This window comes from Blennius ocellaris, assembly GCF_963422515.1.
Source record: "Blennius ocellaris genome assembly, chromosome: 10".
NCBI classification, from domain to species: Eukaryota; Metazoa; Chordata; class Actinopteri; order Blenniiformes; family Blenniidae; genus Blennius; species Blennius ocellaris.
Window position 1 is genome coordinate 2,687,198 of NC_137659.1, and position 20,321 is coordinate 2,707,518.

Sequence of the window (20,321 nt, forward strand, 5' to 3'; positions counted from 1 at the left end):
AAAGTGGAGGCTTTGACAGAGAGATAGATAGATAGATAGATAGATAGATAGATAGATAGATAGATAGATAGATAGATATCACTCGTAAACATATACATAAATATGCAAAAGCTGCTTGTGAAACACTATCAATTCAATCCAAGACTTATATTTTGAAAGTCCTTTCCTTCCTGAAAAGAAACAGGAAGTTATTGGATTATTGGTGTAACTTGATCCCCCCCCCCCAGAATCCATCGGTGTGGATAAGGAGGAGAAAGTACCGATTTCTGTTTTTCACACGGAGGGAGGAAAAGTTAAAAGTACCGAGGAAAAACTGCAGATACCTGCAAAATCTACTTAAGTACAGCAACTTATCACCTCTGGTGAATAGATAGAAGTTGCCAGCTGCTCTTTTGGATAACTCACAGATAAATAACGGCAATTACAACACAAATAAGACGAAACACACCACTAAATTTAAATATTATTAAAGTCGGGGGATGTTTTACGGGCCTCCCACTCGCTGAGGAAAAACCACACGGCCGCACACTTAGAGCGTGATTTACCAAGATCCTGCATGATGTGTGCTGAAATGCACGCAAATATGCTTTGTTTTCACTTTACATGTGCTTTGCAGGGGATTCTCTAAAAATAACAGCGTGAGTGACATCAAGCAGCAGCAGGAGGATTTCAATCAGCTTGAATTAGACTCCGTGTTTGAATCCAAGCGATGATCCGTCGCAAAAGTCAAAACTTTATCTTTCGATAAAGTTTGCAAACAAAAGTCTCGGGGAGGCAGCTGAGGAAACGTGCCCATTTTTTTTTTATATCCGGCATGTTTTGTCATAAAAAGTCTATATTGTATGCTTATTTTCTCATTTCTACTCGCTTCCAGTATAAATTCACTACCAATAATGTGTTATCTAATTAAATAATCTATAATTTTATCGTCGTCTTGATGCTTTTTATCAGGATTTCTTCTCGTAATTTAAAAACACTAAATAAATAAAGTCCCCTCCTACAATTTATCTGCCGGCATATCCCCCACCTGAAGGTCGAAGTGAGGGGTTTCTCCCACAGTACTACTCAAAAGCAACACCAATCTATGTGAGAATATATGCAAGAGCAGCTAAATCATGGATAAATTGACATATACTATACTCAACAGCGTATAAACTAATGCATCCAAGGTGACGGAATGCTATAAATACATAAAGAGCCCTGAGGTTCATTGTTATAAAATGTCAAGAGATATTTTTATTCTTGTCTGCTTATCGGTTCTGTGTTGTAGGTTTTACTTTATCATGCGATTTGGGGGAGATTTTCATCTCAAATAAATAAAATTTGAAAAAAAAACAACAACAACAAAAAAAAAAGTGACAAGTATATTTACTGCAATTCTTTTCCAGCCTCCTTTAATCTACAAGCACCACCGCCGTGGCTGTAATGCTGTTACAGGAAGCAGCATTTAATATGGTAACCTATGATGCATGCGCTACTCGCATTATCTCTTTCTAACAAGATGGAAATAGATCCCCTTAATTAAATCCTGGGTGTACACTAATTCCTTACTAAATCTGCACCTCTCTGACAATTCCGCACCGGCGTTGCCGTGCACTCCAGTAAACATATAAGCACTGATATCAACATTAAACCTTAATAACTAATACAGCTTTCATCCAGGGGAGTTCCTGTGTGATTTCCATTAATGCGAGAGGAATCGCCCAGGACCATCTCCCTGTTTTCCGGAGGATGTTGATGCTCGAGTTAAGAGGGGGGGGTTGGGGGGGGTGTTGTTGCTTTGGCTGCAGGAGGAAAACACGGAGGAACTTTTTTAAGCATCGCTGAGCTGTTGGAAGTTCGGGAGGCGCCGTCCCGCCTGAACTCGAAATCGCACGCCGGGCGATTTGCGACGACGGGGGCGAAGACTCAGAGTGAACAGTGATGCATTGTTGTCGCTCTCCTCTTCTAGAGGAGAAACGCCGGTGTCTGTTCAACGGGGAGTCCGATCGCACAAGAGCGGGGCGAGGATGGTGGGTGGGCGGGGGTGGTCGGAGGAGGGAGGGAGGGAGGGAGGGAGGGAGGAAGGGAGGGGGGGGGGGGTCTGGCCGGTGGCCCGCAGCACCTGAAACCTATTAGTGGGGGTTTGGAACATTCCACAGGGTTCTTCCACTTTGGCCAGAGGGCATCGTAAAGGTCCTCGCAGGGCGGGTGGACGTGACAGACGCCAACGAAAGAGCCAGCAAGGTGAAACACTAAAACTCCGGCCCGCGACTCCACGACGTTTCCCCGCACTGCCGGCGACGGAGGAATTCGTCTCCATAAAGGATTATCAAACACATTTACCGTTTGGCCGGCGACACCAAACTTTTGTCAACTTTTTTTTTCTTTTTCTTTTTTTTTTTTTTAATCAAATGGTTCACCATCTGGACTTAAAGCAGTGGGGGCCCAATAGTGTGCTGACACTAAAAAACAAACATGCATAAACACAGACGTGACGCGCTGCCAACATTTGCTCGGCGATGGCCGCATCTTCTGCGCGCATCTCTCTGTGTATATATATATATATATATGTGTGTGTGTGTGTGTGTTTTTTTGTTTTTTTTAGTGGTACCAAGGCCCGTTTCTTTGGCTGGGTCTGTGTCCGCGCCTCAGTGTTGTGCGCACTGGGTTTCGCTCTATGGGTGTCTGTGGCCTCTCCTCTGGCCGCCCGTGTCCATTTGCTCTGCGGGTATGGCAGGCCCGAGCTGACAGATGGCCGCCCCCTCTCCATTCCGCTCCAGAGTAACACAGTAACTGGTTTTTCCTCCGCCGTTGACCTTGCCACAGCCAGCCAGCAATCCAGGCTGGCACTCGGCCTGTCGAACAGGAGGGTAATGAAGTCCAGCGCTGCTCACATGATTATTAAGGCTTTGACGCTGGGGGGCCTTTCAGAACCCCTATTCCCCTCCCCTCTCCTCCCCTGTCTGCCATTCGAATGCCGCCAAAGTTTGATGAGGATAGTCATTCGTTACACGGTACTTTGGAAAACCACCATTGTGCTCCATAAAGAGGGGCTCAAACTTTTGCTTTCGGAGTCTGTTTTGTATTCTAAAACAAACCTCCCTGCACCTACGAAGTGAACCCGACGCCGAAGCGCTCTCCTATCCGGCGGCATACGACCGCCAACCGATGTCGCGGTGCGTGCTCGTCGTTCCGCAGAGGGCCACTGCACCGCGTTAAGATCAGATGTGTCACACCGCCATTGGTGCCGACAGCCTCTAAAAAGCCGGGCGGGTGCGGCGGGAGCCCGTCACTTCGCTTTCAGCGCGGAGGCCTCCCTTACCACAGGCATCTCAAGGCACGCCTGGAAGCTCGGTCCCTCCAGGGCCAGGATGGGATTTGAGAGGTGTAGGTTGCAGCTCTGACCTTTACTAAGGCAGGACTGTCTGTTTGCACTTCACCCCCACTTCACCCACCCCACACCCCCCCCTCCAGACAGACTGCTAAGCAACCCCATCAGACCAGGAGAGCACGAGCACCTCCGGCCTCCGGTGACACCTCCGAGGCCGTGGGGAGGTGGAGTAATGCAGAGGTTAATTCTGATCATCCAGTATTTATGGGCTTCACTTCAGAACAAGGGTTGGCATTAACACTCTAAAGGAGACATCTCTCCTGTATATCAATAAAACATGGCAGAAGGACAGGAGGAGCCTACCACTATTCAGGTCACCCCAGTCCCCAACCAGGTCGGTAAGTATGTGTGTGTGTGTGTGTGTGTGTGTAAATTCAGGCCAAAATACACACCAGCCAGAACATTATGACCACAGACGGGTGAAGTGAAAGACACTAATTGTCTCTTTATATAGGAGTCCGAGTTCTACGAGTCCACAAGTGAAGTAGTCACTTTCTATTTCAGAGGCAGAAAAAAAAAAAACCACGATGAGATTTTCAGTAAGTTTGACGACGACTGAGCGCGAGAACATCTTTACGTTCCCAGCGGTTGGTATCTTTAAAAAAATAAAATGTAAAAAAAACAAAACATCTGAGGATGCAAAAGAGGTGAACCGGTGACAAGGTCGGTCACGGTCGGTCACGGCTCGTGGAAACTGGGAGGAGGGGGTGAAGGTTGGCTCTGGATCTGATAGACGAGCTACTGTAGCAGAAACTGCTGCAGAAGTTCACGCTGGTTCTGACAGAAAGGTGTCAGGAGACGCAGCGCCCGCGCTGCGTGCGGTGGGTCGAGTCCACCGCCCAAAGCACCAACACCGACCACCAGCACTGGCTCGCGGTCACAGAAGAAGGCGGCGGCGTGGCCTGGGTCAGGTTTTTCCCAGACGTCTTACTTTGAACCAGGGAGCAAAAAACGGAGAGCCGGTGTGTGGCAACATTCGGTTGGGAAAACTCAAGTCCTGCCACCCATTTTACTTTTTCCAAGTACTTCCTACCGAGGAGTTGTTACAGACCTCGTACACACTTTCAAGTAGCCTGTATTCCCTGGCCTCTTTCAGCAGGACGATTCCCCCCCCCCCCGGACTCAAAGAAGCAGGAATGTTTCGAGGGATGCAACAGCTTGTTTGAGGTGTTGTGGGGTCTGATCGATGGAGGCCTCGCCTCAAAACTGATCGAACCTAAAGGATCTGCTGCTGACATCTTGATGTGAGCGATAACACCGAGCCTTCAGAAGTCCAGTGGAGTCCATGCCTCACCACACAGCACCAGACAGGCGGTCATAATGTTATGGCCGTTGAAAATCTAAAATCGTGTATTGAAATTCCAAGTTATGTGAGGTTTTTTTTTTTTTTTTTTTGAGGATTAACTGGAAGCAGAGTTCAACCAATCGCAGACGGGAAACTCACCCCAGGTCGCCATGGTGACATCAACCCGCCGATTGCAATGCAGCGAGGGGCAGCGAGTGTTCGCTCGGAGTTTGTACAAACAGGGGCTGTATGAACTGAGAGCATCAGATATTTTCTCACATGTTGGCCTAGTCTGTGAGGTGTGGGGAAATGTCAGGAAAATCAATAGATAAGGACCACATCAGACTGAGCTTGTCTGGCCCAGCAACAGAGCATCCCCATGGTGATGTCAATTACCTCTGCTTTACAACAAAAACACCGGGAAGAGCAAAACAGTCTCTGCAATGCTGTAAAACTTTTAATGCAGTCTCCTGGTTGCATCGAGGAATTTGTAAGAAACTTCTTTTTTTTTTTTTTCCCCCCCTCCTTCTTCTTTCTGTTTCCCATCCAGACAGGTAGGCAACACAGTGAGACTGAGAATCGTATTGATAGTTGGGGTTCTTTTTTTTTTTTTTTTTTTTCTTTTCCCCACTCTCTTTTTCTGCAGCTCACTCTGATTTCTATTCTCCTCATGGACCTCACATTAGTCAGGGAGAGGTATAATGTAACGAGCAGTAAGGTGCGCATAATTGCATATTAGCAGCAACACACTTGGCTGCACGGGAGGTGACTATGCTAACGAACAGAGAGGCATTATTAATCACCAATTAATAAAAGCAGGCAGATATCACACTCGGTATATGGCACGCATGGTTTCCTTTGTTTCCAGTGGCTGGTCCAAACCTGTTCTCTTATTTATTTCATAAGATTGATCCTGTCGGTGTGCTCGGCTGTTTATTGAGTTCTGACTCTGATCCAGCTCCCCGAGGAGTCAAATGAGGAGTGTTTGGTCATGTTCGTTAGCAGATTACATGTGTACGTGTTTTCTGGAGCGGTGGCGTGCGGCGAGGTTTGGAGCAGGTGAGGCACCAACTCCTTTGCAAGCCAGACCAGGTCATTATTTCCTTAATTTCTGTACTTTAGTTTTGTTTTGGTTTTGTTCATGGAATTGAATCAAAGAACACATGAAAGTACAAACTGCAGTGTGTACAAAGAAAACACTGTACCCAGCAGTGCCCCCTGCAGACGTGCAGTGGTACTGAATGTTTCACCCATTGTGTTTTTTTATAGCTGCAAGACTAAATATCCTATAGACAAACATAAAATGAGCTGCTTTATAAAGTGGTGAAATATATATATATACATATATATATTTTTTTTTTTAAAGGAAGTACAATGAGAAGGCAAAAAACCTGAGACCTGGTTCAACACACTATGGTTCGTGCTCACGCAAACAGACTGCGCTGTCGGATTGCATGCATTTTGCTAAAATAAACAGCATGAGTGTCGTCGCTTACAAATCAGTGTATTTAAATGGGGAGCTTTGCATGTGTTGCTGCATGCATCTGCTGTGGAAAGACTGCGTGGAGAGCTGATTGACCACAAGCACAAAATGAAATGAATCGAAAACACAATGGAGCATTACAGCAAAAGAAAAAAAAACCCCATCTGGATCTGGAGGGCAAAATAATGGCAGATGATCTATCAATATTGAACAGTAACAACAACAGAAAGGGAAAAAAAAAATCAAGACACAACAGAAAGATCTGAGCAGAACAAATTTAAGACAATAAAATCTCCAAGAAATGATTTTCACCACAATAAGAGCAGCTGAGGCGGTTTGAACCTTCTTAATACAGCGAACACTTACATTCGCCGTAAATCACATTGCGCAAGTTAAAATAATCAATCAGCATAAATCCCTCTGAGTGTTTCAGGTGGACATGTTTGATGTTGCATATTTATTAGGGCAAATGCGCTAAATAGATCATGCGTGTCATTTTGCACACGTGTCTATGACCTCATTATTAGATGAGCTTCCACATGAGTGCATATCAGCGTTGTGCCTGTTATTGGGCAAAGCTTTAATCAGGTCCAAAACCTGAGCTTGGGCTGTATGGGACTGTCAGTCTGAGGGGGAGGGCTCACTTTGTGTGCGGAGGTGATACATAACCAGGAAATACAAAAATATGGAATACTTAAAAGACGAGAAATTATTAGGCTGATATAGGAATTATATTTGTTGCACATAAGCATAGAAATGTTAAGATTTATCTACTTTCTCATGATTCTTTTTTTCACTTTGCCTCATCTGCCTCCCCTGACCGCACATAACTGCCATAAACGAGTCCTCGAAACAGAGGGAATGCTATCAGACATAGCTAATCAAGGAGGATAACAGGAGGGGGGGGTTAAAAAATGGAAATACCACATTCTGTTTATGAATCAGGAGGGAGAAAAAAGAAAAAAAAAGCACTTAATGATGTAGTAAATGTGCTGCCACCAGGGCAGAGACAGTGATGGAGACCATATAATCAACATACACTGGCCAAGTTGCTCTTGGGGCCCGAGACAAGAGGATATGTGTCAAGGATAATTTGCGGCCCTTAGCAAGAAACAAAACAAGGCTTTCAGCTTCAAATACTGTTACAGTGTGCCTCCTGTCGGCTCCCTCACTTACAGCCAACACAGTGCGTTTTGCCAGGTTGGAGCGCAGTTAATATGAAAATGTGAGGGCGAGATAGTCAGACAGCGGAAAACAGAGAAATGGTGGACGGACAGATAAAAAAAAGGGGGGGGGTGGGTGGGTGGGTGAGGAGGAGGAGGAGGAGAAGCTAGAGGAGAGCTAAAGGCCTCTCACTCGCTCTCCTCTCCAGCTCTGTCACGGCCCACAGTGCCTGCTTCACACAGAGCGGCCAGCTGTACAGCAAATGTGCCTTTCCCTCTCCGCCCCCGAACCTTTCCACCCCTCCAGTGCCCCCCTTTGCCTGGGCCGACCGGGCCACCGGCTCCTCTCTGTGAGAGAAGGCTCCTCCCTGACTTGGCTTGGAGCTCAGTGCTGTCACCATCCCAAAAAATCTGTAGAGGTGACCCCTCAAAAAAAAAAAAAAAAAAAACACTTTTTCCGGGGATGTAGTTGGGGTTTGTTTGTTTACCATTGTCCTTCTGAGCGCTGCCACCTTGGCAGTAGGCACTTGGAATGGACAGGAGTGAGAGGGGAATGAGATTGAAAGCAGATATAACAGCAACAACAACCAAAAAAAAAAAAACAAAAACAAAACAAAACATCCTTTTCACCTTCAAAACCCTTTAAGACAGAGCCCGAGCTTCAAAACATGTCAGGGGCCTCTGAAAATCCACACAGGGACATTTGAAACAGTGCGATAAATGGGCCAAACGTGCCCCCCCATGAGGCTCCAAATGTCATAGTTTACACTGGGGTCAAAGTGAAGCAATGGGGTGGCATGATGGCATGCTGATAAAACCAAACAGGCTTTTGTGTCAATGAAAGACCTTCAAAGGTCCGCTCAAAAAATAAATAGGCGACTTTGTGGAAAGCGCTATAACTGTTTAAAAAAAATCTTTTTAAATTCACAGCAGATCAAAAGATGTTTTAAATAAAAGTAATAAAAAAAAGTATTGATGGACAGATTTGTCTTCTAATCTCAAAGAAAAATAGAAAATTAAAGGATTGATAGTGACTGCAACAGCTGAAAGCTGTATAAATCTGTGCGTCTCTGGAGAAAAATCGGACACCCTCAATTCTGTAAGTGTGCCATGCCAAAAAAACTCTAAACTAAAGAGTGGCCAGCTGTCTTCTGGCCTGCTATTAAATTGCTCCTTGGATGGTGGCGATATCATTTTTTTCTCCATAGGAGGATCACACCAGGTCCCCAAACAGAGCGACCAGCTGTACAGCAAATGTGTACTGATCCATCTGGGCCCTAGCAGGCTGCAGCCTCCATCTTAAGACACGTGGGGCCGTTCACGGGCTTGGCCGGGGCCGCTCGGCAACACACCCTCCTGCACCCGCGGCCCTACCTCCTTCCCTTTCATTTACCTCCATTATCCTAGTAAATGTGGAGTAGCGGAGCACCAGAGCTGCCCTTTATGTCCAAACCAGGACCGTCATCGTCCGAGCGTAATGTCCATGCATCAAAATGTGCTGGCAGCCGCCAGCGCTCCGGCCTGATGGGAGGAGGTGGAGTTCAGTTTGGGGAGACTATTGTATTACAAAGACGGTTTGAAAAAAAAAAAGAAATGGCCACGTCCGGGTGCGACAAGCTCTGGTTGTGTTGTTCCATACACTTACCACTATGGTTATGTCACGGCACATCACTATATATAGAGTTATCAGTGTGAACTGACACCATGGAGTGGGGCATGGATGAAAACAACACCCCTATGAATCCAGCGTCTGCTCCATTACCTACGCTAATAACGCCGACAGCTGAGCGGAGATGACCCCGGCCCCCTGTTTCCCCTCTCCTGTGCAGATGGCCATTAAAAGGAGAAAGTGTCCCTTTTTTCTGCAGAGAAGGTATTTAGAGCTTTTCCAAATGACTATCTTTCCCCCCCACCCCCACCCCCCTCCCTATCTTTTTTTTTTGGGCCCAAATTGGCTTTGTGGCAATAACAACCTGGAATGAATTTAACCACATTTTACTTAAAAAAAAAAAAAAAAGAAAATCCAAAAATGAGCTCGAAATTTGTAGGAAACAATAAGATTCCAAACGCGTGTGCGCCGCAGCCGAACCCGCGTTTGCGTACTCTGCTTTGCTCTGTTCACTTTCCTTGTTGTTTGCTTTTGTTTGGCAACTTCATATTAGGACGAGTTTTGTGTTTTCTCCATATTTTCGGAGATCACAAAACAAATGCATCTAACAGAAACCCTTTAGAGAAGTCAGATGAAGCCCGTGATCACGTTGAATACAAAGCAACGGCATATCAGAGAAGTAAGACATCAGACAATAACCCAATCACCTATCCTCCTGTTATCTTAAGCTGTCTGAATTCCACTATTACGGGGGAACTGTGTGCTTGTGCGCCTGAAAGACATAAAATAACCAGTAGGGGGGTTTGTTTTCTACCCTCCCAGTGTGCTCCGTGCCTGCCTTTGCGAGAGAAAGGACTAATGCTGGCATGGTACTGTATTAGGCACCCCCAGTAGACTAGTGGGTGAGCAGATCGCAAAGATGAATACAAAATACACACCTACACACGCTCAGCTCGTCTCTCTCTTTTGCAAATACGCCGCAGCATCAAAATCACAAATCACATGCTTCTGATTGTTTATGCACAAACAGTGGGTCCCTGATAGAATTGCCTACCGGTCCTGATAGAATTGCCCACCGTGTTTAAATTCACCTGCGCCTAGAAGCGTGTCCCAAACAGAGAGGCGGTTTGGTTCCAGATCAATGAGTCTCTCTCCCACTGAAGACAACAGATAATGCAGTGTAATGAAAGAGCCGCCAAACGAGCTGAATAAATGAATGAATAAAGGAACGTGAGACCGGAATTCAGACGCCTACTTACTGCAGGCAAGAAAACCTGTTTTCCAATTGTCTGCTCTCTATAAATTATTCTGCCTGCATACAAATGGGGGCGAACCAAAAGTGAAGACATTTTGAAAATGTGGAGGTTCGTGGCACGCCAGCACAGATCTTCCAAAGGGGGAGATTTTGTGAGTAATCTTTGCCGAACACAATGTAATCAAGTCCATTTTTTTCAGTTGATTTGACGTCAATAAAATGCAGAACGTGGAAGAAATACGTTCCCAAATGTTTCTGCTCAGATCGCAGCCGTCTGAACAGAGTGCTCATGTGAAGAGGGACAATAATCAAACGAATCAATTCATCAAACACAATAGCAATGTGGAGTTGTTTTCGTAGAGAACTGTTGGATAATCAAAATTTGAGACCAAAATCCAATAATGTGGTTCCACGACTTCAAACTACCTTCATTACAGTGTGGTTTGAAGTGGAGAGACTCTGCTCAACAAGCATGCACACGGACTATATAATGTACCATTCACATGCATGGAGAAATGAAGCTCAGGGCTTTATGAGTGCACAACACTGGGGATGCAGTCTGATGGACAAAATAATAAAATAATTCCACCTATTTGGTGATGTGATCCAGATACTTGTGAGCCTGAATGAGACAGGGTCAAATATTTCATTACATATATCACATCAATCCTAAGTATGTGATTCATTCCTGCCTCTAAAATCCTCATAAAACGATCAAAACTCTTGTAAAATTGGGTGATTTCCGCTAAAAATTGATATACTGCAGTGACGACAGCTACACAAAGTCATGCCTCTAACAAGTGACGTTGATTAAATTTATGCTAGAATTTGAAATTTTCTATGAAGAATGAGAAATAACAGGTAATACACAAGCACTGCAGTTTATGACTTTGTGGCTGGAGTGCAACAAAAGCCATAATCAGTGAAACAAGAGGGAGAGTTTTCCTACCCAGCATGTGGTTCGCCACGTGAACTTGAATGTCCCATTCACTGTAGAACACCATCTGACATTTGATGCACTGGTAGGTCTTCTTCTGTGGACAAGGGGTAAGACGTCATAGTCAAGAAAGGATAATACAAACCAGATGATGCAGATCAATTTTTCCATTGTGTTCTTTTGCTGGAATTCCTACCTCTTCAGTTTGTGAGGGACTGGCCCTGGGCATGGGGGACACCTGGGGGGTCTTGAGCTGCCCGCTGTTGCTGTCCCCGGCCTGTTCCCGATGCACCGTCTGCACGTGGTTTTGCAGCTCCGCTTCCGACTCGAACTTCACGTTGCAGGTGGAACATCGCGTCTTGGCCGCGTACGACGAAGACGTGGAAGAGGACGACGAGGACGAAGACACGGGTTTGCCTTTTCCCTCTGCGGGACTGAGACTCCCGCCCTGGACCCACGAGGCCGTCGTTATCGCCGGAGTGGAGGCTCCCCCGTGCTGCTGCAGTTGCCGGCCGCCGTTGACGGTCGGGCTGGAGCTCTTGGAACCCGCCGCGGTCACGCAGGACGCGCACAGTCCGTACGGTAGGCCGTTGATGTCCAGCTTCACCAGGTCTAGTTTGGACCGGAAATCTTTCAGGCAAGAGGCACACTTGAAAAGTTTTTGGGGGTGGTGCTGCAGCTGGTTTTGAGACATGATGTTGCCGCGGCCCATGGGTTGGTTGCCAGACATAGTGCCCGTCTTCTGCATGTGGAACGTACCGTGGATCTTCAGCTCCAGCGTGGAGGTGACGGTCTGCATGCAGACGACACAGCGGAAGCCTGTTAGGGAGTTCCTCAGGTCAGGGTGCATTTGGCAATGCTCCAGAAAGTCCTCTTCGCTATGCAGAGGCATCTTACAAATGCGGCAGCTGCCTGTATCCAGGCTCTTGCTATGGGTGACCTTGTGCTCGGTCAGGGTGAGCAAGGAGGGGAAGCGCTCCCCACAGATGGGACACATGTAGTGCTTGACAGGCCCAAGGTGGGTCTGCATATGTTCCCTCAGCCCTGCCTCGGAGAAGAAGGTGCGGGAGCAGACATTGCACTTGTGGTTGCCCTTGATCATATCGGCTTTCCGTTTCATCATTGCACTTTCACCTGGGCGTATGTTGTGGTCCCTCAACTGGTGGTTGGTGAGAAGTGACTCCATGGTGTAAGATGCTCCACAAATGTCGCAGCTATACATGGGGTCGGCAGTGTCCACCTCCTCCTCACTGCCATCATGGCTATTCTGAGACTCCACCACAGACCCACCTACTGCACCTGGACCGTGGCTGTTCGTTAGGAGGCCTTGTAGCTCGACGTCTTCTTTCGGCTGGGCATCGCCACCGCCTATTGTAGAGCCGTTCGCACCACAGTTTTGAGTCTTTCCCTCAAATACACAGTGTTTCTCTCTTAAATGCTTTTCCAAGAGAACGATGGCATGAAAGGCCTTACTGCAGAATCGACAGTTGTACTTCTTGCTGTGGGTTGTGATGTGGCATTGCAGCTCCACCTCTGTGCCAAAGGACTCCCCACAGAAAATGCAGCGGTGGGCCCGGCCTTGGTTTTCCAGGTGGCTGTGTTTGACGTGGAGCTGCAGGTCAGTTTCATGCCTGAAGTCCCAGTTGCAGGAGGTACAACGATACACCTTCTTCTCATTGCTGTGCTTCACAGCCAAATGGAGCTGGGTGGACACCTTCGAGTCAAAAACCTCCTGGCACAGAGTGCAACGAAAGAACACAAAGGTATGCATGTCGAGCAGGTGCTTCTGCAGGTCGTCCACCGAGGTGAACTGCTTGTCGCAGCTCTCGCAGATGTAATACGTGGAGGTAATGGTGAAGTGTATTGTCACATGCTTCAGCAGTGATTCTTGGTTGGGAAACTCTTTGTTGCACTGTGGACAGGTGAGCTGAGGCTGCAGACCGTCCAGGTGAGTTTTGAGGTGAGTCTGGAAGAGGTCCAAGCTTGTGTACTTGGCTCCACACTGGTTACAGATGAACTCACTGGTGGCACGTGAGCTGCCTTGCTTTAAAATGGTTTGCTCTACCGATATTGGCGAGGAGGGGCTGAGCGTGCGTAGAGATTTCTTGCCATTGTTGATGTAGTTGAGAGCCAGAGGAATGTTCTTGTGGTTCTCCTTGATGTGCTTGTTGAGCTTCAAGACGCTGTTGAAAATCGGGGAGTTGGTGCAGTACGAACACGAGTACACCTCCACTATCGGCTCCTTGGGAGTCACAGCCAAGGGGGAGTCAAAGCGCAGACTTCCCCCGTCACAGTGAGTCTGACGAACGTGCTCCTCCAAGGTGGCTTCTGTCAAGAACCCCATGAAGCACTGGGGGCAGAAGAAGGCATTGCTCTCTTTCGCAACGGGACTGGGGAAGCCGTGCGAGCAGCGGATGTGTTCCTGGAGACCGTTCAGATCGCTCAACACCTCGGGGCAGAAATTGCACTGAAGAAGGGCATCTGGCAGGCTGGCTAACAAGGCAGCGTGATCTTCAGCATTATGGACCTGCTTGAGATGCTCATTTAGATTTAGCAGGGAGGGAAGAACCTCCAAACAAAACTGGCAGGTGTGAGCCTGTTCCGGCTTGTCCAGGTGCATCGTCCTTAAATGAATCTGAAGCACGGCCAAACTGGAGAACACTTGCTTGTTGCAGTAAATGCAGCTGTACGAGACTTTCGGCTGTTTAGAGGAGCGGCCTCCGATGTCCGACGTGTTCTGAGCAGCCCTCTTTCTCCTCCCCCTCGCCTTGGGCACAGGGGGCGCCGTGTCCACCATCGTGGAGCTGTCAACCGAGAGGTTGGAGTCTGGAGTGGTACTCGAGACCGAGGTGTATCCCACAGTCAGTAGAGACGGACTGTTGCTATGATTGCTGGATTCGGGGAGCTGGTGGATGTCCATGTGAGCGTAGAGGTCCTCGACGGACAGGAAATGCTCAGAGCAGATAGCACAGGTGTGGCCCTTCCTGTCCCTGCTGTGAGCCTGGTCGATGTGAGTCAGCAGAGTGCCCTCATCACTGAAGGGCTCGTGGCAGTAGATGCACTGCAGGGTGGCGCCCAGGCCCCCGTCCTCTGAGGGCGAGCACTCGGGGTGGCACTCGGCGATGTGCCTCTGGAGCTCCTCCGGCACATCAAAGCCTTCCTCGCAGCGGCTGCATTTGCGCGTCTCCTTCAGCTTCCACTCGTCCGCTCGGGAGAGGCTCGAGCCGCTGCCGTCCTTGCCCCGCTCGTGGACTTGCATGTGGCCGTGGAGCGAGCTGGAGGAGAGGAAGCCTCGGCGGCACACGGGGCACTTGTGGGGTTTGTTGGAGGCGTGAGTTTTCATGTGGATTTTGAGGTGATCGCTGCGGGAGAAGGCAGAGTCACACTCTCCACAGTGGTACTTCTTGTCGCCGGTGTGGAGCTTCACGTGTCGATCTCGGCTGCGCTTGTGCTTGAACAGCCGGCTGCAGAAGGTGCAGCTGAAGGGCAGTTTATCGCCGTGACTCTGCTCGTGTCGCTTGAGGAAGCTCAGGCGACTGAAGGACTTGTCACAGAACTGGCACGGGTACGGCAGGCCGGGGCCGCCTTCGTCTTCGCCGAAATCATAGTCCTCGCAGTGTCCAGGAGAGGTCTGGTCCTTACTGGACGGAGAAGAAGCGGGCCACGAACACGATGGGTCATCCTCAAGGTCGCCACCGTCTGCAGAAGATTACAGCAGGAGAGAGGTGTAGAGAAAAGAGGGCAAGTCGGAAGGAGAACAAAAAAAAGAGGAAAAGAGACAGCGAGTTAGAAATGTGTTTTGTAAAACTGTATTAGCCACACATTTGTCTCACTCTTGAAAGAAAAGGTGGGCCACCGCTGTGTTATTTGTCATAGTAATTACAAGGTTGTGGTGTATGAATTTGGATTTCTTTGCCATGTAGACCATTTTTTCTTCAGCAGAAACAATACCTCTCCTTAGGTGTTATCTAAAAAGTTACATTTAAATATGCAATTTAAAGTATAATTAGAGAAGAGAATGAGTGGAAATACTTTTACTACAATTAACCTTGTATGTGGCCGTGTAATGGCTTAGCCCACTGTGACTCAAAACACAATCTCTCTGACATTTAAAGCCAACACAAGACAATGGGTGTACTTTAGGATGTAAGCTCTGCATGAGGTAAATTAGAACATTTCTATTATTCCTGAACAATTACTTGAATATTTTTTGAAAAACAAGAGCCCTTGAAATGACCTTAAGACAAGAAAGAAAGAAAGAAAAAAAAAAAGCAGTTCTGCAGAATGAAAGAAAGAGAAGATTAAACGTGTAATTTAGAGCACAGCTATGCATCGCCTTCGGGAACGCTCCACTGCAAAAGAGAATGATTTTCATGAAACATGGGCCTTTTCAGAACATCACTCAACACATATCAGATTATACAACATAGATTATTACCATATTTGTCTGTGTTAAGTTGCGAGGCAAATGACCATGTCTGCGGGAGTCATTTTTCAGGTTGGTTTGATTTTAACATTCTGGTTTTTGTCAAGTCTTGACGTTTTTCAATCCAGCCCATGCGTTGGGTTGGTGCGTTTATTGGCGGGATCAGAAACAACTCGTCATTTTGAATGTTTCTCGTCTCTACGATTCACCCGAATGCAGTCAGTCTGGAAACTTCCCACCATAGTAAGTTAATACAATAAGTTCCTTTTGATAGAATTTCTGATGCCTAATGCGTCATAGTGAAAACATACGGTGAAGTTTAATATCTCGTCACACATCCAAACAAACTAAAGTCTGTCACGTGCTCACAATGGTTTTCCTTAGACTAGAAATGCAAACGTTAAATAAAGTTTTTTGCTCATGCCATATAATTGCAGTAAACTTGGATATGGAATATTCTCAAATGGTAACCACCCCAACAATAGGATAATTATCATATCAAGCCTGAACTTCTCCAGTAGCTCGTCCGGCGTATCGAACCAGACAGGTCAGCCTTCACCCCCGACCTGCAGCCATGAACCTTGGGCATCACAAATTCAGCTCTTTTTCAAAATGTGGCCCAAAACACACACCGCCTGGACACAGATAATACGTGGTCTTTACTTGTCAATACTCATAATGCAGTGGCGGACTCGCCCATGCTTATGCCTCTTTATTTTGAATATCGCTGCATGAAAAAATCTGGATGAAAACCTGCCCCCGTGCATGAAAATAAACTGCGCTTTCCAAACTTATTCCCGTCTCATCTAAACGTGTTTGGGCTCGGCGTGTCCTGCAACTTCAGAGGCGTCAACACGCAGTTTGCTGATGCAGAGCAGGCGGCTACAGGCAGGAGGGGGGGGGGACGGGGGGGACGGATGGGGAAAGAACACCGGGAGGGTCGCTTGTCCACTCAAGGACAAGCAGGTGCAGAGAATGACCACCTGATAGCGCAGCTTCCCCCTTTTCATTCTTTGGACAAGTGTTTTCATGTGTGTCCCATTCAAAGTGGCTCCTTTGCCGACATTCCTATCCGCTGGTTCACCGCACGGCGATACGAGTGGAAAACACACAAGCGCCGCTTTCCACGGGTTCAAAAGGTTACGGGCCACTTCTTCCCGCTGCCGAATTCTAAGTGCCGTGAACTTCCTTACCTAAATAAAACAACGTAATCCCGACCCCCTTCGGAGAGAAGAAATGTGTCAAAAGGCCATAACTTGGAATGGGAAAAACAAGAGGAAACTGCAAAAGATTTATGAGAGAGGACGAAGGAAAAGCACAGGCTCTTTCCAGGATCCAACCTCTGTGCGCTCCTTCGGCTGACAAATCTAAGTCTCTCCCTCTCCCTCTCTCTCTCTCTCTCGCCCGCTTTCTGTTGTTTTTAGTGGGAGATCTGCCCTTTGTCAGGATATCATGCCCTCTCCGAGCACTTACCCCCATCAGGGCCTATCTTCAGGAAACAGATGGGGTCGGAGGCCATTCCCTTGCCCCTCCAAACTGCTGAAAGCGGCACATTGAGAGCCCACCTCCACACCGTGGCCCTCCCGGAAACCTCCCACCCCTGGCAAGGCGCCCACTCTGCGCACACATCTCACTCAAGGAGCAAACCTTGCCTGATTTACTGGCTTTATCGCTCGTACACGTCTCAATGTTTTCTCTCTCTCTCTCTCTCTCTCTCTGGTTCGAGGGAGGATGGGTGACTCAGTGCTATGCCCTCCTCCACAGAGGGGGCGGATCTGCCCTATCTCGTACTGCCTCTCAGGGTACGGAGAAGAAGACAGTGCAAGAAGAATGACCCCAGCCAATGCCTTACAGTCAAACATATTGGCTTGGAGACAATAGTATAAAACAAACAAATAAATGGGCCTGTGTACAAGGCTAAATGAAATTCTACTGTCTTAAATGAGGATGTCTTTGCCTTGAGACATCACCGAGCTGTCAAGACAACCTCATTTTATTTTCCGCGGTTTGTTTACTTGCTGTATATTATTTATTTAGCGCTCTGCTCTAATAACACACATACATAAAAATCACATCTGTGGGGGAACACGTGGGAGTCGACGGCCGTTACTCCACTTGGATTTTCAGAAGGAAAATGTTTAGTTTTGGTTTTGTCGAAATTCAAAAAAAAAAAAAAAAAAAAAAAAGTTTCTGGAGAGCAACGAGAGAGAATAATAGTGCAATCCGAGTTGATCCTTGTAAGAGCCGAACGGAAAAAGATGTTTGGTAAAACTGTAAAGACATCAGTCATGAGTCTTCATGATTTTGAGAAAAGGGAAGCTGAAATATCAAGTTTAACAGGTTCATATGCATAAAATGAAGCATTTCGAACAAAACCTATCGAAAAAGAAGGTCATTTTTATCTTTTAATTTCCGATATGATTTTTATTTTTCATTCAAATGCAACAGGACTATTTCAAGTATACAAGTCAGTAAATCTTTATCATGTGAGTGACCATATTTGGTCACCCCCCCCCCCCACCCCCCCTGAGTTGTTTTACTGTATTTCCTTGTAAAGCTGAATTGTCTGACTCATTCTGCAATACTACATTCGCCTTGCCTAAGATTGCTGCGACTGTCTTTTCATTTCAGATTAATTTGCGATAGGACTCAGAAAACACGTCCAACTCCAGTTCTCTGAGCTTCGTCCAATCGCTTCATGGCAAGAACAAGCAAGTAAAGACAGAAACGATGCCATTTCACTCGTGTAAACAGAGTCTAAATCGGGGATGTCAAACACATTCTAGTTCAGGGGTCACATTCAGCCCAATTCCATCTTGAGGAGGCCGGACTGGTAAAATAGTGCCATGATAATCTTTCAATTTAAACTTTAAAGTCTTTTAAAGCAGAGTATATGTGTGGACAACGTCTATATTTCCACAAAAATCAAACAATTACGATGGAAAATGACTACAGTCTCAACATAAAGATCATTTTAATGAAACGTCCGGGTGCAAGATACAGTGAAACGTCCAGTGCCAAGTGTTAGATCAACATCTGAAGGAACCCAAGTTGAAAATCTTCGTAAATTCAAACCAGACACTGCTGTTACGAGTCTCACTTTGGTTTTAATGGCGAGTTAAACTGCTGCAATGTACAGTTTCACTCTCAATCCATCACAACACACACGCACACACACACGCGCACAAAACTGACCGGCACGCATCTACAAACACGTCCACGTGCACACCCACACACACAACACACAGTCACAATGGCCGAAACAAGTGTGTGAACAAGAGCAGATGAAAGAGCAAGTCCTCCTCGGGAGACCAAGAGAGAGAGCGAGACAGAGAGACAGAGAGAGAGAGAGAGAGAGAGAGAGACTTGTTTTTTTTCCCTCCTTCACCCAGACAAGAAATGCCCAGGCCTCGGCACAGCAGCCTGAGTAAATAAAAGAACGGGCCTTACTTCCCCGTCTCTCGGGCCGGGGGCCTGTGCACGCCAGCACTCTCTGTGCCGCTGCCAAAGGGGATGCTGGGGCCTGAAAAACTACACCCTGCAGCTGAAGGGCTGTCTTTGTTGGTCTGCCAAGGCCTTCCTGAGCATCCTCCAGCCAACAGCCTGTCACGTCCTGGGAGGAAGACCTCCATCTTAAGGCCTGTCCCTCTCTGGGAGTTCTGCCTCAATTCCCTACCCCCCCCCCCCCCCCCCACTCCCGTCCCTACTCTTCCTCCCCCTCCTCCTCACCCAGCTTTCTTCTTTAAACGTCCCCTTATACAGAACAAAACAACCCTGGTTTGGAGCCTGGTGTGGACGCTGTGAAAAGCACCACCGTCACATCCACACAGAAGGACTTAGCTTTGCACGTTGGATCATCTGCATGTGCGAAATTTAACCGGAATTAACTCCGGTTTTTCTTTTCTTTCTGCTCGCTCTAAATCAGTACGATTTCGGCTCTGGGTTTCCTCTCAGCCGCTCTGAACAAGTCTTTGTGTGCCGCTTCCTCCATGTTCATTTATAGCTCCCCTTCTCAGAGTAAATACGCCTGTTCAAATACGAGCGCCGACGCCGGGAGCAGGTACGGCTGCGGGTCTGTGCGCGGCGACGCAGCTCGCAAAACCCTCCCAAGAAGGTTTTTCATTCATGCAGTTGAGACGCGTGAGGAACGTAGAAAGTACAATCAACCTTATTGGAGCAAGGATCTTGGGTGAAGTTGTAAAGGCAACGCAAGAAACGTCAACATCTGTGGGATTGCGAAAATATTATGAATTTGATATTATCCCACTGACTTCCCTCGAAGCGTAAACTGCCCTGCAAAGTTGATCAGTAGGGCAACGCGTTTGATATCAGAGAAGGTTTTCTATGTGCCGACCGTGGAAACACTCGTTGTAAAAGTAGCAAGTTTAGGCCAAAGCTATTTGGTTTTTATCACTCAAAGAAACGACCTGCAGTCAAAGTAGCATTAAAATCTCCATTGACAGTGTTTTTGAAAGGTTAATGTCCAATAAAAATCGGAACTTTCATTTTAAAGTGCCTTTAAACATGCAAAAGTTAGTGTTGAAGCTAACTTGTGCTAATCTGTGAAATGCTAACGACGACCAGCAGCCAAAATGAATACAAAACTCATTTTGAGCAATGTGGGCGCAGGATGTTGGTGGCAAACACGACACGCTAACGTTTTTAGATGCTATCAAATGTAGTTTAATGAACATAATTGTGCAGATTTTATGCACATTTTAGATGCTAACCGTTTAGCTGAGGTTCAATTAGCCTCGACATCAGGCATCGGTACGATATTTCTATAAGCA

General features: G+C 47.0%; 1 protein-coding gene across 1 annotated transcript in view; it reads right to left on the reverse strand.

Annotated features, from left to right (window-relative positions):
• The window catches only part of znf521 (zinc finger protein 521), a 74,615-nt gene extending 59,814 nt beyond the window's left edge, over positions 1–14,801 (reverse strand). The window contains exons 1-2 of the mRNA XM_080503670.1: positions 11,302–14,801; positions 11,118–11,202 (exon numbers count right to left, since the gene is read on the reverse strand). Of these exons, the coding sequence (XP_080359796.1) occupies positions 11,118–11,202; positions 11,302–14,448 (3,232 nt within the window). The 5' untranslated portion in view covers positions 14,449–14,801. The remainder of the gene's footprint in view (positions 1–11,117; positions 11,203–11,301) is intronic.
• Between the last annotated feature and the right edge of the window lie 5,520 nt (positions 14,802–20,321).